Source organism: Onychostruthus taczanowskii, unplaced genomic scaffold (assembly GCF_017590055.1).
Source record: "Onychostruthus taczanowskii isolate IOZ18803 unplaced genomic scaffold, ASM1759005v1 scaffold16, whole genome shotgun sequence".
Lineage (NCBI taxonomy): Eukaryota > Metazoa > Chordata > Aves > Passeriformes > Passeridae > Onychostruthus > Onychostruthus taczanowskii.
Genome location: NW_024498795.1, coordinates 13770286 through 13794495, shown reverse-complemented (window position 1 = coordinate 13794495; position 24210 = coordinate 13770286). Strand labels below are relative to the sequence as shown.

Sequence of the window (24210 nt, the reverse complement as noted above, 5' to 3'; positions counted from 1 at the left end):
TTTTAAAGAAGTAATATTTTATTGACTTGTTTGAAGTTTGCCAGGTTACAAAATGGAAAAAAACCAACTAATGTAGCAAAAAGTTATGCATTAGCAGTAGGAAAAACCTTCTCCCTAAAAGCCTATGATAGTTCTAGTGGAGGAAAGTGTGAAAAGATGGTACATGTTTATTCCTGGGGATCAGTGACAACAGCAGTGGTTGAGTAGGAGAAAGGGCTGAGGAGAGCAGCGATGGTGTAGTGGCGGTGACCGGAATCGTTAGCAGTGAACACCACCTGGAAAAGGGAAAATTTGTGGTCATGATAAACAACATACACTTATTAACAACTAGGCAGCCCACCCCACTTCATCTGCAGAGCACTTTGCTGGTTCTGTTCAATGCTTTTACCCTTCTGAAGGGTAATGCTTCCATTACTTTGTGATTGCCAGGGACTCAGATATTTGTGAGGTTTGGGTCGAGGTCCACAGAGAGCCTCAGCTGCAGTGAAGCTGGATGGAAATACCCACACCTGAGCCAGGCAAACTGCTTTGTGATGTGGAATAGGAGGGTAAGGGGGTGGTATCTCAAATAACCAGTAAGAAAGACAGGGGTGAAATTCCACCCAGGGAATTTAAATACAACCCTTGTGTGACGTGGCCAACAAGGCAGGCAGCTGGAGCCCAAAACAATTTTCTGTACTTCAGTGCCCCCTCCTGTTTTTAGGACCACTGGTGATGGGTCAGTTTTTGCATTAAGAACTGAGGGGTTAGACATCCCAGAAGAAGGAGAGACCCTTGCCCTAGGACCATTCAAATCTTCTGCTCTTCAAATTAGTCCAATGGGACTTGGGACACACAATTCCCAGGAAAGTATTGTCACCTGGGTTAAATTCCAGCTTTCTTTAGCCTGCTATTTGATCTATTTTATACACCATGAGACATTTTCTATAAGTGGTCTAGAGAGTTTTCTCCTATGACCAAATTCTAAGCTGCTGGGGCTTGAGGACTGCAGGCTTCAGTTACCCTGTACACAGTCAGTCCCTGAACTCTCCCAAGCTAGCTTGTTGGCCTGTAGGCTGTTGTGTCAAGGAAAAGCTCCTTCAGCCTATCTGGAACAATCTCAGTCAGGCACTTTTAAGCACCTTCTGAGGTGTAGCCCTTACAACTTTCAGACATCCAAATGGTTAGGGAATACTTTTGAGGTTTCTTTTTTTGACTTAAATCACCCAAACAGCACCTCAGACTTTATGGACCTGGGACATAGTATTTTGTTTTAGTTTTCCACTAGAGCTCTGTGAACCTGTGGTTTGAAATGTTCTACACCACCACCAGTAGCTGTTCCAGTTGGGGAAAGACAAACTTAATGACAGATTAAGACTGAAGAATTTAAACAACTTTTTGGATATGCTAAGTAAATGCAGTAAAATAGAGTACACAATAAATCAGTGTAGCACTGAAAGCAAAGGGAGAGATAGGACATTATCACATTTCTGGCCTGCTTGTGAAATTTGAGTGCCAACAAAATAGTCAATTTTCTTTTCCCACTATGGTTATTTCTTTACTTTTTTTTATACCTTCTTTATTTTTAGTTGTATATTTTGGTACTGAACATCATTTAAAAAAAAGGCACACCAGAAAGAATTGTTGCTTCCCTGTAATTACATGTCATATTAGAATTCAGGGATTTTCATGTCACTGATATGGGGGAAATACCTCTATAGGATTTAAGCATAGCTTATTTCCTGTAAAATTAGGGTTTCCAAATCTCTCTATTCTTTCAGCATGAGTAAAAGCAGTCTCTTTTTTTTTTTTTTTTCTTTTTGTTTTTCTTTGCTTGTTTTTATAAACACTGTCTACTATTGAATAATGTAGCTCTTTTCAAGCAAGACTCCCTACGGGTATGAGTGGGTGAATGGGCACAGCTACACTTTGGAAGAGCTGTGTCAGCATTTGCAGGGAAGTGGGCTTCTTCCTGTGGCTGAGCTGGATATTTACTGCCTCTATTTGCCCAGGCTGTGTGGCAGTGAACCACTTCATTGAGTGTTGCTGCTCCTTCAGTATTAAAGGGCTGTGTTTGCTCTTTCCAGCTGATGCCACTAGGGATTGTGTACAGGTTATCAAGGATATTTGCCACTACTCACATCAGCGTATTCATGGAATGCAGAAAGCCCGAGTGCCTTCCAGTAGGAGCTGGTTTCAAACTTCACCATGTACTTTCCCTCTACAAACTGTTCTTCTGTTGTGAGATCATGAATCTCCCCATACTCTGTGGTCTTCCTGAAATGATTAAATAGCTATATAAATATTTTATATTATCATTTAGATGCTAAACAGAAACAGTCAGTGTGGAATATTAAATAGCAAGATGTGCCTAATTCTACACTGAGCAGCATCTGAAATAATTTCTTCCCTCTGTGTAATGTATATTTCCATACATTGCAGAGTCTGCCCTTGCTACCAACTTACCCATATACATCACAAATCAAAACTGGCTGGTTTAAGGTCCCTCTTTTAGCATCATGTTTAACTTGTACCCAATGTCCTCTGGAACCAAAGGTCACTGTTTTAGGAGAAGGAATGTCATGATGAGAGGCAAGATGCCAAAACTAAAAATAAAACTAAGGACAGAAGAGAAATTTTATTGGAAAATTATTTTGTTTTCTAGTTATTAGCACTGAAGGTCTGGAGTTTATTCTTATACAGTGATGTGATTTTATGTGACTCTTAGTGGTAATATCTTGAAAAAGAAGTTTAGCATCATAAGATTTTAATAATTTGAATTACAATGCCTTGGTCAAAGAGCAGGGGCCTCTTCCACTGGGTACTATATAAATGAGCAATAGGAATTCCCATCTCAGAGCTTATGTGCTCAGCTCAGAACAAAAAACTGTGGACGAAGAAACTCCAGTAGCAAGAAGGAATTATAGCTGGCACTGCACCCTATTTGTTTGAAAAGGAGGCTTTTCAAGCTTTGTATGACAGCTGTTTAAATATTTACATACTTAGCTCCTAAACCCCATTTATCTCTTTTCCCTCCTTTTACTTAGTTTCTGATTTTTTAACCTTTTGTGTTTGTTTGTTTTTGTTTGGGTCTTTTTCTGCTGAAAATATTTATTTGATATTTATAGCACTTCATAATCACATCATTTAGTTGAAGGAAAAATGAAGAAAGCCTTGACTGGGAGAACTAGTGGAACTTTTCTGTCTTATGGCAAGGAGAAATTGCCTAGGCAGAAAACAAACTTGAGGAGGATGAGTGGAAGTGGAGAAATCAGTGGCATGCTGCTTATCTGGGACAGGATCACTTGTGCTGTTGGGCTTTTCTTTCCCAGTCCCTTTCTCTTCCTTCACCTTATTTGTAATCTTTGGTTAATGGTGGTAAATAAAAAAAAGACTGAATGACAGAACTTTTGCTAAATTAAGAGGTAGCAGGATTAAAAATCCCATGCTAATTTTCATTTTTCTTATTTTCAAGACTGACAAAATCTCACTGGTCCAATACTAGTGTAATCAAGTGTATCCAGGGCAGACCAAACTGCAGAGAATCAAAGTCCTATTTGAAAAGAGTATCACAGTCTGTTTGTAAAGTATATGCATCTGGTTTCTTTTAGTTTAATTAGTAATTCCTGCTTTGATCTATATTGCTTTAATAAAAGAAGAAAAAATTAATTTGTGAGTGTCCTTGAAGCTGTGAAACAGAATTACTGAGATCCTGCAGAAAAGAGAAGTTAGCAATCCATGTACTTCTGCCTATAATCTGGATAGTCTAGACAAGCAATTAAAAGGAAAAATGGTGTCTGCCTCAAAATCTTCATTCAGAAAAACAAATTAGTTTTAGTTTGAGAAAAGCATGGATGGAGCTGGAATGGTGCTTTCCCTAAGGGGTTCTGCTCCAGAGTGTCAGATGTTAACCATCCAGACCAGCTGGGAAACTGGAAACAAGAGCTCACTTGAAAAGGCATGCCCACTACCAGAAGTTAATGGCACTTTCTTTATTTTAATTATTAAGTGGTAGCCATTCAAAGCAACTGGTCTCACAAGGAAACCCTTCAGCATTACTGCTGCACTGACAGCCAACAGGACAGTGTGTGATTCAGAGCCTGGAGGGGATTAGCACAAGGCAGAGGATGCTCAGCATTCAGCACTGGTAGCAAAATGCTGTGATTTCTTCTGAACAGCACTTGTATTTCTGTCTGAGTGGGGGACTAAATATAACATGGTTCCTTATTCTTAACAGGATGTGGACTGCCGGCATCTGCTGTAAGATGGGCAGTTAAATTAAAAAGCTGTTCTTTTCCAGTAAAGTTACTACAGTGCCAGCCCATAGTGCAGTCCTTATCCTCTTTTTGACTGGACCTTAGCTGTGTATTGTGGTCTGGTTAAATCTACACTATCTGTACAATGATGTTTATGAACTCTTAAGACATACTGCACTGAGATAAACTGTGCTCTCGGATGCAGACTGATGAGGAAATATGTCAGGAACATTAGTTCTTATTTTGGAGTTAAAAAAAAAAAAAAAAAGGAGGGTTGGGTAACCACTGCAAAATACACAGAAGTCTTTTCTTTCATGACTTGTAACCTAGGTCACATGAAAACTGTGTTCACTGACTGCAACTTTTGAACCACATGATAAGACCTAGATTTCAAAAAACTTGTGAGGAGTGAGAAGATCAAAGCTAGTCATGGGAGGAGCTCATAAAGAATTCAAATCACATGTTCTAAAACCTTCCCCAGTATGTCTTAGCTCCAGTTATCTCTTCTTGTGTATTTTCAGATAGAGTCATTTTGAAATAAGTCTCTTAATAAAGTCAGCTCCTACTGTTCTAACTCCCCCACTACACTTTAAACACCATTACTCAAATTCAACAGTTGCTAAGTACATTTGCTTAATTCCATGTGTGCAAAGTAAACATAAGAAAACAAAATGGTAAAAACATAATTACAACAGACATTTGTACAAAATGTAACTTTCCTGTATGTGTCTACTAGGTACTGTAAGTTCAAAACGTTATTCAACTGACAGGAGTATTTACAGATCATGTTCATGGATTCATTCATATTTTCAGCTGTTTTAACACAGGGAAATTCTGGCTTCCCCAAAAGAATAAAATTGTAATTGCATATGAAAACTTGGTTCAAACAACTGTCATCACCTAAAGTCAATGGTATCACTGAAAGCAGCCTTGGTTATGATGCGAGTCAAGAAAAATGTCAAAATCTTTACCTGTAATAAAAATTGTGGTTTAATGTTCATTCACTGCCATCCCCCAGCAAAATGGTTCTCACTTGCCTATGGTTAATCTTCTCAATTTATGTTTAAGAAGGTGTGATTTGATTTTCTTATTTGTGCTAACCTAAAGTGTCAGCAGAAGTTGCCTAAGAACTACAGGGTTTGTCTCCATGGGCTTGTTGAGAGCAGGGTTGCAAACTGAACAAGAAAACACTGTTATGCCCCAGAAGTGAGGCATTTAATAATGTCATTACATTTCTCTTATTCTTCTGTAAACTGTATTTTGTATTAACTGCTAAACAATACTTGATGAAACATTTGAAATAATTTGGTTTTCTAATAATGAAAGGAATGTTCACTAGGGATAAGATGTTATCCTTGTCTTTACTTTCCTTGAAAAAAATGTGTCACTTTTCTTGGAGTTTCTCTGTTCATTAAAGTATATAAATCCATTTTAGGAGTAATTTGTTCATAGGTTAACACTCAGCACTTGAGAGTAGAGTTATTTGTTTTTTCAGACTTGTAAACTTTATTGCTACTTTTCAATGGGAAAAGCGTTTTTTGGTTTTCATTATATAAAAAGAAACCATTCAGATGGAGAGAAAGTTATTTCTCCTTACAGTCTTCTTTTCTGGACCTTTCTTTTTTCTTTTCCCCTGCTGCTTATGTGTAAATCATGCTATAAAAATCTTAGTAAAATACAGCTAAATGTACAGTTGACTCCTATCCATTCTTGTGCTTATCATTCTGTGCTTGAATATTCTGCTTCTACTGGAGACTTCTCTTGAGTTATTTAAAAATCTGTTCAAGTTAAATGTCTAAATACCTCAGCTACTTGAATTTTAGTAAATTGTGTTCTTCTGTTACCAATACACCTGTCAAAGACTGAAGGTATTATTGTCTGACCCTCTGTGATGTCATAAGGTATTTGTAAGAATGCTAGGTATCTGTTGGTATTGGTTTGTCATTCTAGAAAAAGACATTCAGAGCTAGAGAAATGGCCTCAAACTGCTGAGATTTTGCTTTTGTGCTGTGTTACAATAGCACTCCTAAAAACTTTCTGGTCAAGGAGTTTCTTCCAACCAGCACATTTGGTACAGAAAAGATGAATAATGCAATTATTATTTACATGTATGCAGACAAAACTTACAGAGAGGATTTTGTATGTGACTGCTGCAAATAGAGCTCTATATTCATTGCATATGAAGACAGGTTAGTCTAGATTACCTTCAAAGCACTGGTAAATAGGCTTTTTGTTTTCTTTCTATAGAAAGGAAAGATAATACTGAATATAGGAGAAAAAATAAGTATCAAAACTAGTACCTTACAAACATAAGATGAGCATCTGAACATATTTTTGCAGTTAACATTTCAGTCAGGATAAGTTCCACTTAAATCTAACAGATTTGAGATCAGAATTCACGCACTGTGAACACTGATAGTGTGGCACATGTGTCAGAAAACATATTTCTGCTTTGATCAGAGCTCCATTCCTTTAACTCCTCAGTTACTTGCCCAAGGTGCCTTGAAAATGTCTCTGGACGATCACACAACTTACCCAACAGCAAAGTCCTGCCAGCTTCCATCTTCAGCCTGTTTAAAAACTTTAACATTTACGTCAGATGCAGGGCTTCCTCTGACTGCATCCAGCACTTTCACCATAAGAGGGCATTTGGAATCAACAGAGCCATGGGAGACCTTGGGGAAAGGAGGAGAAGTTGTATAGGAACTGTTCACCAAGCCTGCAAAAACCTCCTCCCAAAGAAAAGATAGATTCTAATTGAAGAATTACCATTCACTTAGAAGCAAATTCTCTGCAAATGCTATTCAAAGTTAATTCCCAAACATCTATTTCTTAAACAGAATATCTTAGAGCTTTATACTGATACTTTATTACACACACACACACACACATTGCTTGATCAATATTTAGAGTTGTTCTAAATGGCTGTAGGAAAATGGTATAATGTTATACCTTTATATTATGACCACAAATATGAAAATAGCGAATTCTTTTAAGTGCAGACAAAGTATGTTATCTAGGGAAACCAACAAAGAAATACATATGACATCCTAATGTTGAAAGAATATCCCTCTCTTAGGCTTCATTACATTATGAGGAATCCTTAGTCATACCTCAAAAATATTTTTTAGCGCTTTAGAGAAGCTCTTGTTTGGTGAAGCTGCGTCTTTTTTGAGGATATGGGATGTGAGTCATGAACAGATAGAAACAAAGCAAAATAAAAGGTCACATCACCTAGATCCCTGACCCTTCCTTAATACCTTAAAATAGGTAGGTAAAATACAAGAAAAGAAAAAGGTTTTAAGAATTCTGAAGAATATTATTAAAAAATCCCAGAAATAGCATTCTGGAAAAAACCAATGGTTACAGAATTTCATGGATGAGGAGGATGCTAGTCATCTAGAAAATCTAATTATCATTCTTGTAATGATTGAGTTTGAAAACAAAGAAACTCACCAGTGGTGCAGCTTCAGAGAAAAATACCAGTCCAGCTAAAAAAACAAAGAGCACAGACTGAAAGGCCATTCTGCTTGCTGTTAGTGAGCCTTGGTGCCAGCAGGCAGGAGCTGAGGGGATTTGGGATTTTATAGCCAATCCAACAACAAAACAGGCTGCTTATTGGGTGCCCATATGACTCCAAAACTGCTGATTCTGATTATTTGCTTAGTAAATAGGCCAATCCTAGAGTCAGTCCATTGCTTCATGGCACTGCCATTGAAGTCAATGGAAGGACTGCAGGATCACTAGAGAAAAGAAAATAAGTAACGGACACAAACATGACCCTTGCCTGGGGAGATTACACTCATAGAAAGCCCTCCACAAAATAACACAAACGACCTTTTTTTGCCCAGAAATCCAACTAGTTCTAGGAGAATTTTTCTATCTTGCCCTCAGGTTGTGCATGATAATGCCCCAATGCTTTCTCTGCATCTGCCCCATGTTTCTTCTCTGTATACTCAGTGCTTTCTGAGGATCAGATCCCACATACAGGTGCCGACTCAGTACATGGGTGATGGAGTTTGTTCATTGTTGGCTCAAGCAGTGCTGGATTCCCAGTCAGTCTCCCTGCCTGTTGGAAAGGACAATGTCTCTGTTTTGAGACACAACTTAGATGGGATCTGACACAATCTGTGTCCCCACCAGAAGTTTGTAATGATTCATCTTGCCCAACCTTCAGGTAGACACTGAGGTTTCCTCTTAGTCACTGGGAAAAGACCTCTAGAGAGATGTCCCCCTGGGAAGCTAATGGTCTCAGAAAAGTTAAATGAATCCTCTCTTGCACCATGTACCCCAGAAGGAGCCAAGGCAGCCAGCAAAGACTGGTAGATTTTGTTAACATCTGGCTAAGATTCCAGTTGCCAAACCTTTATTATGCTGAGACCATTATTGTTACATGTATGTTTGTATATTTCTACATTTGCAAGTGTACAAATGTACATTTCAGAGGTTTTTCAGGGGTGGACTCAGCCACAGACTAAGCTGGGAGAAGTCATCTGAGGGAGTTGGCATGATATAGCTGGTTTTGTTGAGCTGCATCACATAGAGTGTCCATACTGTACCTTGTGACAGTTGAGAGAAAAAGAAACTGCCCTGTTTAGCACTTCTTTTTCCCCCACGTCCTAACCCTGAATCTACACTTTTCAGGAGCTGGCACTCATTTTTTACTATTTCACAGTATTCTAACAAAAAGCAATTTTCTTGAATAGGATTATGATGGAAGTCTTAGAGAGAAATCATGGGTGGTATTCTCCAGAGACTTTTGTGCCTTCAGGCTGCTTTAGGCAGTTTTTTTCTCTAGGCAAAGTTGATTTTTGAGAAAAAATCTATAGTACAGTAATCTCCTGCACTGGGATCAAAGTGCCCTTTGTCCTTACAGCAAAGCAGGCTGACACGTAGGTAACATTCTACACACATTTTGCTTGCATGTAAAAGTCAGTGCAAGGTGCCCAGCAGTAACAAACCATGCTGCAATCTAATGCTTGGGGGTTGTATTAAAATCTAGGAAAGTTAAATGCTGCTCCTAGATCTGTGCAACAACATATTACCTCATTGTTTTGTTCTCATTTGTGAATATTTCTCTGAAGCAATAAAGTTTTGTATGTCTGGAAGAGAAATGATCTGTATTCTAGGGCAAGTAGTCTGTCCTGTGTTTTGCTGTCATCTGTTCTGCAAGGAGATAACGCCAAGGAGTTAATTATATTGGCACTTGTCTGCATGAGAAATTGCTCTCCTACTGGACAATTACTTAAATAAATTATTATTTTCTTTTAGGTTTTCCTGCAAAGTAGCAGTTTCTGAAAAATCAGGTCTACAGGGATACTACATTTCAGCTGTCTATATTATTTTGCTTCCCTCTTTTATAACATTGATTGACTTTTTGGCAGCTGCTTCTTAGAGTGAATAATGAGCAAGAAAAATTCTAACCCCAATATGATTTTTATTCCTTGTCCTTCATTTGCTGTTTTTTTCAACTCTCAGCATCCCACACATAACTCAGACAGGGATTCTTTGAATACTAGCAGAGACACCAGTTTGAGTGGAAAATTAGTCTTTATGTTCGTGACTCTTCATTCACACATTTTTCACAAAACTAGATCATTTATATATATATATGTTATATATATGATATGTGAGTTCTAAGATATAGGTGGACTCAGTGAGATGGCAAAAAAAGAGTATCTACTGCATCTCTGATCATGAACCATCCAGAATTTATAGAGAATTCTATTAAAATCCATGTGAACCTAATTTAAAATTACTATAGGCTAGTGAAAGCAATGCTAGGTTGATCTTCCCCTTTCCATTGTCAGCCTCAACTTAGTACCAAAATGGGGTAATATTTTCCATAAAATGCATGTGAAAGCTCAGAGATTTGGAACAGCTGGTGGAGAATGATGGTTCTCCCTTGGCAGAGAATCAAAATGTGGTTATGGGAGGGAAAAGGAGAAAGAGGATGGATAACTGCTGAGCATCCAGCAGGTGCTGATTGACTGTTGTCTGCCTGTTGTTAAATGTTCTTAAACATTTTCTGTGCAACAGGATTCTGAAACTTACATACTGAATAGCTTATTCCAGATAAAAAATAAGAGAAGGTGAAATGAAAAGGGGGCTGAGCTCTGAAATGTAAGAGGGGCTGGCAAACTCTAGACCTTCTGAAGGAGGAAAGAAGCTGGCATGAAGAGAGGCAAAGAGGACAGATCCCAGAGACTGCTAGCAGGATACATGCCCCAGGAAAAGTTATGCCACACAAAGCCGTAGCACAGAGCAGTAGCATAAATGCCCTTTTGTAAGAAAAGAGTAAACTGAGTTACTGAAAACTCAACAGAAAGAGATATTTAGGAATCCTGGTGTGGAAGAAGCTGTAGGGTAACATAGCTAAAACAGAGGTAGTATGAGGATATATAGTGCAAGCATCTGGGATCTAGGGGACTCATGAGACCCCGAAGAAGGAGTGCTCACCCAGCACACAAGCACACAGGGTTATTAGCGTGCTGGAGAACAGAATGGCCAAGAGTCCCTGGACCCAGTTCCCTCAGCTTTATGGAAGCCAACAAGTGTGAGACCCCCAGTCATGGAAAAATTTAGATAACCTTCAAATATGTGAATGCTTTGAGGCTTATCTGAATTCCAAATCAATTGAAGTTCATCTCTGAAAAATTAGGATTAATGCTTATTTCTAATGAAAGTGTGTTCCCTGCTTGGAAGCATTAGAGTGTTCAGGTCAAGAGCAAACATGTCCTATGGCTAATACTCTTGTTTATGTCAAGGATTTTTCCCACTATGCTATGGTATTTTTCTCTCTCTTCTATGTAGTCTCACACACTTAGGCTTGCTTTACACAGATAATCTCCTTATTCTCTGCAGCATTCCCTTTTATTTGACTTTATTTAGAAAGCCAACTGCTTCTACATAGCAAAATGCTCAGACATGCTGGAATACCTGACTTTGACCATAAAAACCTGTAAGCTTCTCCTATGACATTGGAATGAAAGGGCCTCATAGATGTAAGCCATTCAGTAATCTGGATAGAATTCCCAAACTCCCTGTTTGAAGAATTAATGAATTCCTGGGCTCTGAAAAAATCCTTTCTATAATATGGAGACCAGAATGTGACACCTTTTTTCACTTCTCTGGAGTAACATTCCAGAGGGACTTACAGGAAAAGACCTGAGATTTACCTCTCAAAGGAGTTCACCTAAATTTTCTAGGTGAAAAAAGAGTCAAGAACTCTGTGAGTTTTACTTCAGGAGTCTGCCAGCTCAGTTGCATGTCAGAGCTCTGGCACTTAAGGAGAGTGCTCAATGCAGTAACTGCTTGAAGCCAGTGCGAAATCTTCTGCTGCTTTCACTATTTGCTAATTATATAACATTCTCTCTCCCTGCAAAGCCAGGGATAATGCTTTTCTAATTAATAAATGTGCTCAGGGAGGTTCATGTTTGAGCTTGAATTTCAATCTGTAAAGAATGGGATTAAAAATTGTGGCACTCCAGGTATGTGTGGTGTTTGCATGTTTATCAGTCTTTTTCATTTTCATTTTTGTTGAGGAGTACATCTGTATTTTGAGTTTTAATGGTCATTATCAGATTTTCACAGGACTAACACTGCCTAGTTATTTGGAAGTAAGGAAATACTACTGATCTTATGCAGAAAAATAAGAAAAACATCCTTATTTTGTATCTTAAATCAAATTCAGTTACTTCAAAAGTGAGGAGGTGGATACTGGTAGCAAACAATTTTGAAGACAGATGGGTTGGGTTGGTCTTGAGGTATAAAATCACAGGGTTTTTTTATAATTTCAAAGGTTGTGTCCGGGGAGCATCCTGGGACATAGCTCAAAGTCCAAAAAAAAGAAACATATAAATAGATGACTCTTGCTTTAGGGCATTTGTAATGTATGAATTCACCTGCTCATCTCAGCAGGCTCTGAAGTGTTTAAACTCCAAGGTCACTGGGCACTGATCATTACTTCTCCATCAGCTACCCCTATAGGTCTTGTGATCTCTCAAAACCAAACTTCTGTTATTCAACTTTGATATGGATTCATGTCTACATACTAATCTATCAGTCTAGACAAGTGATTAAAAAAAAAAAAAAACAAACTAATTCAGTTTATGCACAAAGCCAACTGAATATCCTTGTGCCAGACTTAATATTTCCTGTGTTTGAAAGATGCTGGAACTTGCCATGAGATCAATGTTTTTAAAGGTCAATCTACTTATTAGTAAAATGATTAGTGGTTTATATTTTAAATTTAGTTTTTGTGCCATTCTTACAGGAAGACATACACAATAAATCTACAGCATGATGCAAATGTTTCAATAGCAAAAAAAAAAAACCTTAACACAGGTCACTATTTTCCTGGGGTCTTGGCTAGGCTCTTTTGGGAGTGTATTATATTTTTAAGTGAATTTCCATCAATTATCCATTTGTTCTCAGTGGACTGCAGATATCAAATGATTAATTAAAACAGACATGACAATCAAAATCTTCCTCTAGCAATAATGACCAAAAGAGGTTCTGTAGAGTTAAATTATAATCTTTTCTTAGGTTATATATATTTGCTAAGCTATTGCAGCTATGTACTTTGTTCATCATCTTGCTGTTTAAGATTGTAAAATGCTGAGTCTAGGGCACTTCATTCTGGTACCTAAATACAAATAGGTGTGAGGAAATGCCTGTTTTTCCATCACTCAGGGCCACCTGAACAGGGTTTTGAAAAGCTTCTGCAAATTTGCACAGGGCCAAATTAGCCATTGGTTAATGTCTTTTGAATTACTCAAGTCTCTGTTTAGTGGAGATCATTGTGGATACAGGCAGATCACCACATAGGCTCACCTGGATGCAGCTTCCCTGCGAACTATGGCTGGTGTGCCTGTGGGTGCCTTTGCACTCTGTCATGTGTCCTGAGACATGTGGACCATGTCTCCCCCCGTCCATCTGTCCCACCTTGTAATAAGATCCCCATCTGCCCTGCAATAAAATCCGCTGGGCACGTTGTTGAGTGGGAAGTTACCAAGTGACAGTGACAGTGATACATTTATGCCTTTCTTTTTATTAATTGAACTGGTGCCTGCTTCCTGCCAAAAGCTCTGAGGAAATGCTATACTAATCATTTTATCTCATAAACAGAGTTCCTGTATCCACCACAGGCTTCACTGAACATTGGCATCAGCTTCCAAGCACATTTACCAATGTCACAGTGACAAAAACCAATGAATGCCTCATGAAAATGAATCTGAGAGGAAACAACCTTGTATCTTGTAAGGGATACAAAGAAAACGGTATTTCAAAAGGTAAGAGACAGAACAGATCATGACCCTATGTACAATGCATTAATAACATCTGTTTTTCCTTTTTTTTTTTTTTTTTTCTTTTTGTTCTTATTCAGATTTTAAAGACAAGAATAGAGTATACTACAGCATTTTTGGGAGAAAAGCCCAAGGGCTAGACACTTTTGTAATGTGGAACCAGCAAAATAAAAGTGTTAATAGCTATTTTAGGCAAGGCACTGGTTGTAGATTTTTTGCTTTCTGAGCCAAAAGCTCTTCTAGTTCTGCCTGTAGCAGATGTGAAAGCTAGTTCTGTGACCTAGGTAGGAAATATTGGGTGAAGGCATACTAAACAAAACAGGAGTAGCTTTGAGGTAGTGCTTCTCAGCATGTTACCCATTATCCTGAGCTGTACAGACAAAAATGATTCACACATTTTGAAATGCAGTGGGATACGCAAGTCAACAGGAGATTGGTATATTGTAAAGGAAAAATCTTGCTTGTGTATGAAATTCACAAACTCTCCAGTGTGCTTTCTGCACAAACTGCTGTGTGCCTTACACAGTGGCAAACACAGGTTGCTGTTTAAATGGATGGACAAAGGCAATGTGTGTATACTTTTCCATGGTTAAGCTTCTGTGGTTATATCCCCCTTTACCTACTGCCAGCCAAGCTGGGAGACTGAATTCCAATCACGTAACAGATACATGCTCAGGTTTATAGAGTGCAAGCTTGTGAATAAGTCAATGCAACACTTGCTGCAGATAAAAATAGCAATTTCTTTTCTCACTATCTCTGAACTAGGTTCAGAACACCTCCTGTACCAGAAAAAGAAAATAAGTATCAGCTGAGCCTACAGCTTAGCTGTATATATGACTCTTGTGCCACTGTTCTAGATCTACAGTCACAGCTGTTACAGAGAATGCTTTTTGCAGTTAAAGCGCATTTTATTCCTGCACTGTGTTAGTGTATATTCTTTCTGAAGAGCCTTTAGTTTCTCCTCCTTGGCCTGCATAGTATATAGGACCCCACATACCACTGCTGAGAAACTGTTCAGTATCTGGACTGTTCACAAATTTTTCTGCATTTGCCAGTAATTGCAGCAAAGCAGAGGCTACTCTGCCTTTAAGACAAACTCAAGCAGAACAACCACCATCCTATTCAACAGACCTCTATGTGTCACACAGTTTGTAGCGTCCAGGGGGTCCAGTGGCTGGTTTACAGCAGCCAGTTATGTCCCTGGTAGAGTTAAGAAAAATTATTATTGCCTGTACTCAGGTCCAAGAGGAATTATGTTTGAGCTCCTGGTTCCCAAAAGCTTGCTTTACAAACCTGGAGTCCACATTGTAATTTTAAGCATTTAAAAAAAATCCACTCTGCAAGTGGAGTGATGCACAGTGCTGGATGAGTATGGAGCTGTCAGGGAATTATTCCTACTCCTCACTGTCATGAGGTGTGGGGGTCAAGTATGAATTATCATTGCTGTATTGCTCTTCTAGCAGTAGTTCCCAGACCAGACCACTCCTGTTCCTTGTACCCCAGCCTTCATGCAGAGCTGATCTGGGAGCCACATCTGATCCTGGGGGCCAGGTAGTGCCCTCCCTGTTTGTAGGGCAGCACTCTGGTCCCTTCACTACTACACCATGCAGTGCACAACATCCCATGTCTTCCTGAAAGTGCATCACATTGGAGCCACTGGAAACCAGCTTAGGGAAATATGTACTGGTAAACTAAACTCGTTTAATCCCCTTCACCTCTCTGATTTTCTCCTCTAATCGTGAGTCAAAAGAATTTTAATCCCTCTCATGTAGGCTGGAGAAGGAATGGAGGCCAGCAGTTTGTCCACACCTAGCAGAACTGTTGCCACTCTTTATGTTCTCATTCTGCCTTAACAAACTCTCAAGTATGGCCAAATAAACAAGTCCTTGGAATTGCTTTGATGCTTCAAAAGGCTTTCAAAGTTCAGATCAAAATCCTTACCCACACTTGCTAACTAGCATTCTCCCTCAACAGAGGACAAAAGACCCATGCACTCTAAATGACTTTCTTTATTCTGCTCTCCTTCTTGCAATTTAACAGATTCCCTCTGTCCTCAGTACTGGACTCCACAACACTGTTGGCTACTGCTTTGTACTGATGATTTCCAATGAGCTTGACATCATTAGCTATTGAACTCCTGGTGGCAAGGGAAAAGTAAAAAAGTAAATTTTAGCTTTTTCTTTAAAGATGACACTCAGCAAGTAGGTGCTTTAGTCTTTGAAAAGTGATGAAAGAAGCATAGCTTGAGGTGGGAAAAACCAGCAAATAACTCCAGCTCACGACTATTATCTGGGAATATTTGACTATAGACAGAACTGTAGATCTTTTATTAGTATCAGCTTGATGAGTCTATTGAAGTTTCTCCACAAAGTACAGAAAGTCACATGAAAAGAGGAACACATACTAATTTTGCTCTTTCTTTGTGCTATTATGTGAGGAAGGCTGCAAATAGCAGAAGTGTGTAATTGCTAGTCACACTCCTTTCTGTTGAGCAATTTGGCTTTTTTTTTTTTTTACACCCAGGGTTGCCATGCAGAAGTTGGGGAGATCTCAGTGCAGGAAAGCACTGAGTTACACATGGCTTATGAAACTTTTTACCTCCTCTGCCTGAAGTGCAAGCAAAACTGTGCTGCATACATGCAGCCGGCTTGCTGATGGTGGATGGTGGATCTATTTCCTGCACAAGTCCATAAGTGCTCTTGTAACATCTACCAGCACAGGTGTAATTGCCTTGAGAAACATCCCCTGGGCTCTTTTGAAAGCCAGAACTCTACTGGCCCATGGCATGGTACCCAGCAGCCATGGAGCTCTGCAGGCCCCTTGGACAGACCCTGCTACTGTGCTTTGTTTGGTCAGGAATGAAGAACTCCAGCAATCTGGAGCAGAGCCATGCTGTGGTACACAGAGCCTCTCTTAAACAGGGTGCATGGGTCTGCATAGGCAGGTCTTGGCTGCTCAGTATCAGAGCAAAACACTACTGTAAAAACAAAACAAGCAAAAAAAAGCCATGTCCTTGGCTGAAGATAAACACAGCAAAGCAAATTCAATCCTTTTAAAATGTAAATATTAATTTAAACTTTCATTTTAACAGCACCCTTGGGTCTGTTGCCCTTTGGCTGAAATACCTCCCCTCTCTCCTCACTACTGGGATGGGAGCCCATCCTTTCCACAGTACAGGGAACAAATTGCTCAAGGTGGGAGGAAGCTGTCGTTGTAGGAGACTTGTCTCTGGGACAAGACACATGTAAAGGAAAAGGCATCCAAGCTGGACTATGGGAAGAATCTTCTGAATGCCAAGCAGACCATGCAGTCCCACCAGGCACTCCAAGATGTGGCTGAGCCTGGTTGTTAGGCAGCTTTCAGCATGTCTTTGAGCTGTCTCTCTGTCCCAGACTCACAGCAGCACCGCAAAAGATGATGCCTTATCTGACTGCTCAACTCTGTAGGCAAGAAGCACAGGAAAAGAAAAAAGGTGAGGAAAAGAATGAAAAACAAGGTAAGAAGGAGATGGAAAGAAGAGGATAAAAAGAGCATGGTGGCAGTCACTTAAATTTACCTCTTTTCTGATTATGAAAATAAGAGGCCTCAGGTATGCTGCCACTCTGTTGGGTCCAAAATGTCCCAAAGAAAGGACAATGAGGTCCAGTGGCTCTGAGTAGAGATCACTGCTAAAGACTACCACCCTCCTTCACCCCTCCTGAGCATCTCTGTGACACTGTAGATCTCCCAAAAATATGATGATTGCTGTTTGACCCAGCAGTTAAGAATAATTTCTACTGCAGCAGTTTTGGCTCAACAGTCCCTTCTTCCACATTCCCCCTTCTGAAGATGTATGATTTTAATGGAGTTTGTGGACATGTGTGTCTGAATTAATCTTGTGTTTCTGTGAGTAAAATTTACTAATTCTTATAAACAATGTTATTTGCCCAACTGAGCTGTTCTTCCGGCAACTTGAAATTCAGGTGTCTGAACTTATATTGTGCTGAAAGGCACAATTCCCAGTAGCTGGGAAACCTGTTGTGCCTGCTCAGCGAGGGACCTTTTTTCATCTCTGCCCAGCAAAGAGAGGAATTTTAAGTCAACCTGGCTTTCCTCAGTTTGTAATTCTGTTGCTAAGTGGCAATGAAAGAAGATTATCGACTCACAGATTAACAGAAACCTCTATTCAGTGCTCGTGTGTAATTATACATTTCAGTTACTTACTTGAGAACTGAGCTTTAGCTTCTGTGCTCCTACCTCAGCCTCACCCCTCCAGAGATTTTTATCCTCAGAGTCTGATCAGGATTCTGATAAACTGGCCTTTCTTTTCTGCACTTAGCCTCTGCACCCTGGGGTGGCTCTGCCTGCAAGAGTACCCTGAGGGTCTCTGCTCTCAGGGGGGTCTCAGAAACTAAAGTCCTACTCTAGTCTTTTGGAATTATTTATTTTGGGAGACAGCAGGAAGAGTATATTAAATGGTTTAAAGAGTTGAGACCCATCAGAGGCTACCCATTTTCTTCCTCCACTGATAAATTCCCTGTTTTTGTCTCTCTTTTCCAAGATAATATGTTCCACTTTCTCAGTCAAAAGTGACCAAGCAGCATCAAAAAGTTGAGGAAGACACAAGCCTGAGTGGCCAAGGTACATATTAAATGTTAAGGGTGAACCTCTGGCAGAAATTTAGAGTGGGTTTTGAGGGGAACACAGTAGAAAGAGCACAGAAAAACCAGGAAACAGCATATCTGGCTAATGTTGGAATGCAGACAGAAAGGGAAGGAGAAGTCTGGAAAGAAGATGTAGTTTGTCAGCTGTGAGAAGCAGGTAGTACACAGCATGTACATTCATAGTGCAAGTGTGAGGTGCAAAGGCCTCCTTATGGAAGAAAAATTTTTGATTATTTTAAGTAGAAGAACTGCACCAGGGAGAACCATGAAGGAACAGGAGACAGAAGAAGGGCAGAGCTGTGTGGGGATCCATCTCTGTAACTGAGCAGGAGGAAAGAACATGAATTAAGCATTCAACAGGAGAAGGGAAGGGGAATGGTTGGAGGAATCACCTGGCGTAAATTCAAGTAAAAGGAAGAAATGGCATGGAGGGATGGTGAGAAACAAGAGCTGCAAAAACAACAGAAGGGAAGGCTGTGGGCAGGGAGAGATGATACGCTTTCAGGTGGTGATGGCCCCAGACTGTCATACAAATAAAACAAAGAAACAGAAAGCAGCAATGTATAGAAAAGCAAATCTGTTGGCAGTTCAATATACCCACTTTACAGGGGACTGGTACTTTCAAAGTCTTATGCTCAAGTCTCCAAGGAAAGCAGCAACTCAAGAACAAACAAGGCTAAAATAATATTTTCTGAGTCAGTCTCTGTGTTTTAAGCTGTAACTGACATTAAACATGTGCTGCCCCTATGCCTACGCAGGACTGTGTTTGCTGGACATCCTGTTTTACAGGATGTAAAGGAGACAATGGGTTTTTTGCAAAAGAGACACTGGGTTTTTTGGTCTCAAATTTTAGATGGAATCAATACACACTTTCCTTTATTTCTGAAGAGCTTGTGTAATTCTCCTGTCAGCCCACTCTGCTGCAGCTTTGCATGTAATTTCTCTTTGGAGGTATCTGTGCTGTTTCCAAGTAGGACACCTTTTCACTAAGATCAGTTTTAGATCAGCTACCTCAGGGTAGCCACTGCCTAGAGCCATGGGTCAAAAAATGGATCTCCTCTTGGGATGAATCAGCTGTTCAAACACAGGTTAACATTCACCTTGTGGCTCCTACACCAGAACAAATTTTTCCCATGTATATTATGGGTCTCCTTCAGAGTAAAAGAAGAGAATTGGCAAACTGCAGGAGGTGTTTGCTGCCCTTGAGGTTTGGACACAGCATCCTGGATGAGGACAGGATGTTACTTCCTTTCTTTCCTCATCCAAATAAATTATAATCTGAGACACAGTGTTTTTGAATTTCAGTCTGAAGAGGTAGCATTGACATCATCATTGCAGTGCCCATGGACCACTCCAGAATTAAGGGCTTGGAAGAGCTTGCCATGTGGAGATGGCAGAAACCAGAGAAGTGAGCAAGCAGATGAACCAGCTTGTACTTCTGAGCAGTGATATATAGCTTGTGATTGCTGACCCCATGAGCAGCCTACTTTTGGGGGAAAAAATAAATAAATTGTGAAGTACCTGGTAAGGTCCTTTCTTCTGAAGTAATTTTGGAAGGAAGAAAAATACTCTTCAAAAATAGAAAGCATTCTCTTTTCATTCCTACAGACATCCTGCTGTTTTTGTGGTTAGTCATCTGAAGTATAAACTCCAACTTTAACCAGAGTTATCAAACACTAAATTGCTTGTACCCATGAAAAATAAATTACTAGGACTATGTCAGCCTTGCTGTTTGCCAGAGTATTCAGTTATGACAGGATGACTAATTTATCCCTCACCTTGTAATTACAAATGTTCCCCTATATGACTGATGTGATTAACAGAAACTCCCATTAGAATGACATTTTCCTCTCATGACAGGCTGAGCCCTGCTCACAAGGAAAAGAAATTTCTGGATCCTCTCATGGTGTCCCTGTCATTAAGTTGAAGAAACTACCTAGAGAACCCTGATGAAGCAAACACAATGGTGCCTTCATGGCAAAAAGGATCTAGTCTTGACCCTAGGTCAAGTTTAGTTTCCTCTTACAAATCTTCCAGAATAGTGAGGTGGAAAAAGAAAGAAGCATTGATAAAAGAAAAACTGCTTTCTGTGGAAATACTGTAAAGCATGGACAGAGAAAAGGGGTGGAAAACATACCCTAGTGCAAAGCACATAACAAGATGTTTCTTTTTCCGAGGGGACCAGGAGACATCCTGTGCTGTGTTGTGCAATATTTTTTATCAACTGCTTCCTAATTTTTGCTGTTTAAAAAAAAATTTCAAAAATCAACATCCGTAATAGGTCCCTTTTTAAAGATGTCACTGATAGGTTGCTCCTTTTGACTTAAGAGTGACAGCCATACAGAAGCTACCACTCAGTGAACTGCAGTGCTGAGATGCTATTTTGTCTCCTCCTGTAGCTTGCCTCACCACCTGTATAAGCCCAGCACATGAGTAGAGCTATCTCCGGCCAAAACTACACAAAGCTGAGAAGAAAAACAGTGATGGAAATGGAGATGGAAATGTTGCTCTGGCATTACTTGATGATTTGAGTGCTGATCCTTCAGGGCACTGTTTGTTAGCTGCAGTTCTATTAATCAGGTTGTGTATTGTTTCTCTTTTCTTTACAGCATGCGTCAAAACTTCTGAAAGAAAAATGCTGTAAGGGAGTCCTAAGGGATTCACCTTTTGAGAGCAGGAATGTGCTGCCGGTGTGTTGCCAGGGAACCTCTTATTTAAGTGATCAATGACAAAGCTGGGAAAAAAATCTTTATTATTTGGAAGGGATTTGTCACCTACATGAAAGGAAGCACTAGAAGAGAGAGGCTGTATTGCAGCCCCGGACCTCATCCTTTGTTCCCATGGGCTTTACTGAGCCCAGCTGGTTACAGTTCAGCGCCACTAGCGATGTGCTCGTAACCCAACCAAAAACCTTTCAGATGCAAGAAGGCAGGAGCGTTCTCAGCGGCAGTGGCGAGTGGTGTGAGGGCAGTTCTGCAGCCGCTCGCTGCCCGTCCCTGGCAGAGGTGTCGCCGTGTCACCCTCCCGCACCCCCGGCAGGCAGGGGACACGCGGTCACGGGCTGCCACCTGCTGGCCTGGGCGCTGCTCGCCTTTTACTCACACCCCCGGGCGTCTTCCACCGATTCTAGGAAAAATACTTCTTCTTATTATTATTTTTCTTCTTCTTTTTCTTCCTTTTCTTCTTTCTTCTTCTTTTTTCTTCTTCTTCTTCTTTCTTCTTCTTTCTTCTTCTCCTCCTTCTTATTTTTTTGTTGGTGGCTTTGCTTTGTGGTTTTGTTTCCGAGGTAGTGGGACAGGAGCGTTCCTACACAGGAGGGCCGATGGAATCCTGGGGTGCACAGGAAGAGTGTGGCCAGCAGGTTGAGGGAGGGGATGTTCCCCCTCTGGTCAGCCCTAATGAGGCCACATCTGCAACGTTGTGCTCAGTTCTGAGCTCCTCAGTACAAGAGAGATAAGGAGCTACTGGACAGGGTCCAGTGAGGGTCACAAAGATGATTTGGGCTCTGGAGCATCTCTCTTTTGAGGAGAGACGTGGGACCTGGACCTGTTTAGGCTAGAGAAGACTGAGAAGGGACCTCGTTAATCCATATAAATATCTTAAAGACAGGTGTCAAGAGGATGGTGCCAGACCCCTTTCAGTCCCAGACACATGACAAGGAGCAATGGCCATAAAGTAACACTCAAGACTTTCCACCTCAACATGAGGAGGAACCTCTTTCCATTGAGGATGGCAGAGCACTGGAACAGGTACCCAGGAAAGTCATGGAGTCTTCCTCTCTGGAGACGCTCAAAACCCACTTGGACATATTCCTGTGTCACCTACTCCAGGTCACTGTGCCTTGGCAGAGGGGTTGCAGTAGATGATCTCCAGAGAGCCTTTACAACCCTAACAATTCTGTAATTCTGTGAAGGAAAGATTTAATGGTTCTGCTTCACCTTTGGTGCCTCCTGCGAAGCAGCTGGTCATCTGTTGGTAATAAAGATAACAAACCAATTATTTTATTTTCTTTTCATTGACACCAGGAAAAATGTCAGCCATTCCTCTGTTGTTGTGATAAAGAAGCTTATCTGTGGTGGCAGACAGAGCCAAACATAATAAAAAAAATCCACCCAAAAAATAATTTTGTTACCGAAGGAAACAAAAAAAAATATATGCTGAAGGCAGATTTCCATTTCCCTTCCCTTTGAAAGCCTGGATTTCTTTTCTAATGCTCTGCAGACAAAGTTAATGCACTTAGATATTGTCAAACTCGAGCTCCTCGAAACAAAATAACACCCAGTCTGGTGGATGAGTAGGCGGCACTGTGGAGTATTTCAATTCCTGGTGATCCTTTAATCTGGCTGTAGAGCACAGCAGGAAGAGGTAGATGTGGGAGAGAAACAAAGAGGGGTTATCTGAGGGCCTTCCAAAGGAGGCTCTCTCTGAAATGAACCCTGGTGGTACTAATTGCTGATTTATTTGTGGTACAAATTCCTTCCAGTGCAGCAAACATTCCTAACAGAGTATTTCTCCCTAACACACAGCAGATAATTTTGTAAACCCAGACTGAGCAGTATGTTCAGCACATTCTCTTCCAGAAACAATTTAAAAAGCAACAGCTTCTCTTCTTCTTCCACACAATATCGTGACACATATTGTGTCACATTTTCCTTTTGTGCTAATCTCAAACTTCAGCTGATGCAGTAAGAGAGCCTCAAATCTTGTTTACAGCAGAACCTCACTGCTTGGAGGCTTTCTACCTCAAATTATTTTATTGCTCCTCAGACCACATCACATCAAGAACATTTTTGTGCCATTCATGTGCTTCAGAAGTATTCTTCTTTTTCTTTTGTCATAGGTCAGAATACTCCTTCTCAGTGAAAAACCTGAATAAGATAGCTGAGAAACAGGTGAAGACACTCAGGGACAGCATCACGTCCTGCCCTTCCCTTTGGATTCTGCACTGTGGATGTAGTGTCCTGGCTCAGTCCCTTCCTTGCCCATCCTCATTCTGCTTGCTGACAGGACAATGTGAGCAGCAGAAGAGGCCTCAACACATTGCAAGTGCTGTTCAGCAGTAACTAACACATCCCTGGGTTAGCAACACTGTTCTGGTCATAAATGAAAAGCAGCACCACAGGTGCTGTACGAAGAAAATTAATTCTATCTCAGCCAAAAGCAGTATGGTGGGATGCCAGACTGCACTAAAAATTATTAGTGTTATTTGTAGAAAGTTTATGATTTTTTTAACCAGAATGTTCATTTAAATATCTCCTTCAAAAGACTTCCTTAATCCCTCAACTGTATTTCTGTACTGACCTGGATTAATTTACAAGTCAAATTTTACTATTGCTGCTTTTCCAGCTCCTGTTACTGTGTTATTATACTTGTACCTTCTTTTAGTTCGACACTGGTTTGCAGGAATTTTCTTGAATTTGAAAGAAGACAATGGAAAAGGCACCTAAATTTTAAATTTTTTTCTTATTTTAACCCCATCTTTAAAAAAAAATAAAAATTACCCTGTGTGTCTCACAAGTATTTTGAACTAATCTTTTGAAGTAACACAAGCAGAGTGAGCCAGGAAATCCATCAGAGTTTATAACGATGATTGACTCTATTCAAGTTGTAAGGGGTATTTTCATGTGAGAGAAGACCTTGTTCAGTTCCATTCTGTCTTCCCTTTCTTTGATAAGAGCATCCTCACGAACAACAAGGGTGCTGTAAGGTCACTCTGTTTGCACTTGCTTCACATGGTATCAAATATTTAAATGCTCATTAATTCAAAGAACAGGGGTGTGTGAAAATGACCCTTGTGCTCCTTGTTCAGGACACGTCCTTGACACCCGTTACAGCCTGTTTACCTGCTGTAGTAGGGACTTCATCTGCCCCAGGTGCCAGCCGCTTATCCAAAATGCAGGAAGCTCAACTACTAACCAATTCCACTAGCACCACCTGGAAAAGGGTAGTTGAAGCATTTTTTTTACCCATCTGACACTAAGTGTAATTTGCTTGCTTGCTTGCTTGCTTGCTTAAAGAGATGCC

General features: G+C 40.2%; 1 protein-coding gene across 1 annotated transcript; it reads right to left on the bottom strand.

Moving 5' to 3' along the window:
• Positions 1 to 7871, bottom strand: LOC121333159 (transthyretin). Its single transcript, XM_041399263.1, has 4 exons — positions 7692 to 7871; positions 6771 to 6910; positions 2121 to 2256; positions 1 to 275 (listed from the first exon to the last, which is right to left on the bottom strand). The coding sequence occupies exons 1-4, from the start codon at positions 7758 to 7760 to the stop codon at positions 168 to 170; spliced, it is 453 nt and encodes a 150-aa protein (XP_041255197.1). The 5' UTR covers positions 7761 to 7871; the 3' UTR covers positions 1 to 167.
• Positions 7872 to 24210: the final 16339 nt, after the last annotated feature.

Excerpts from the sequence above, each read along its gene's own strand:
- LOC121333159 (XM_041399263.1), bottom strand. The coding sequence starts at position 7,760 with ATGGCCTTTCAGTCTGTGCTCTTTGTTTTTTTAGCTGGACTGGTATTT. Across the intron at positions 6,911-7,691 it reads TCTCTGAAGCTGCACCACTG|GTCTCCCATGGCTCTGTTGA; the intron begins GTGAGTTTCTTT and ends CCTTTCCCCAAG. Across the intron at positions 2,257-6,770 it reads TGGCAGGACTTTGCTGTTGG|GAAGACCACAGAGTATGGGG; the intron begins GTAAGTTGTGTG and ends TAATCATTTCAG.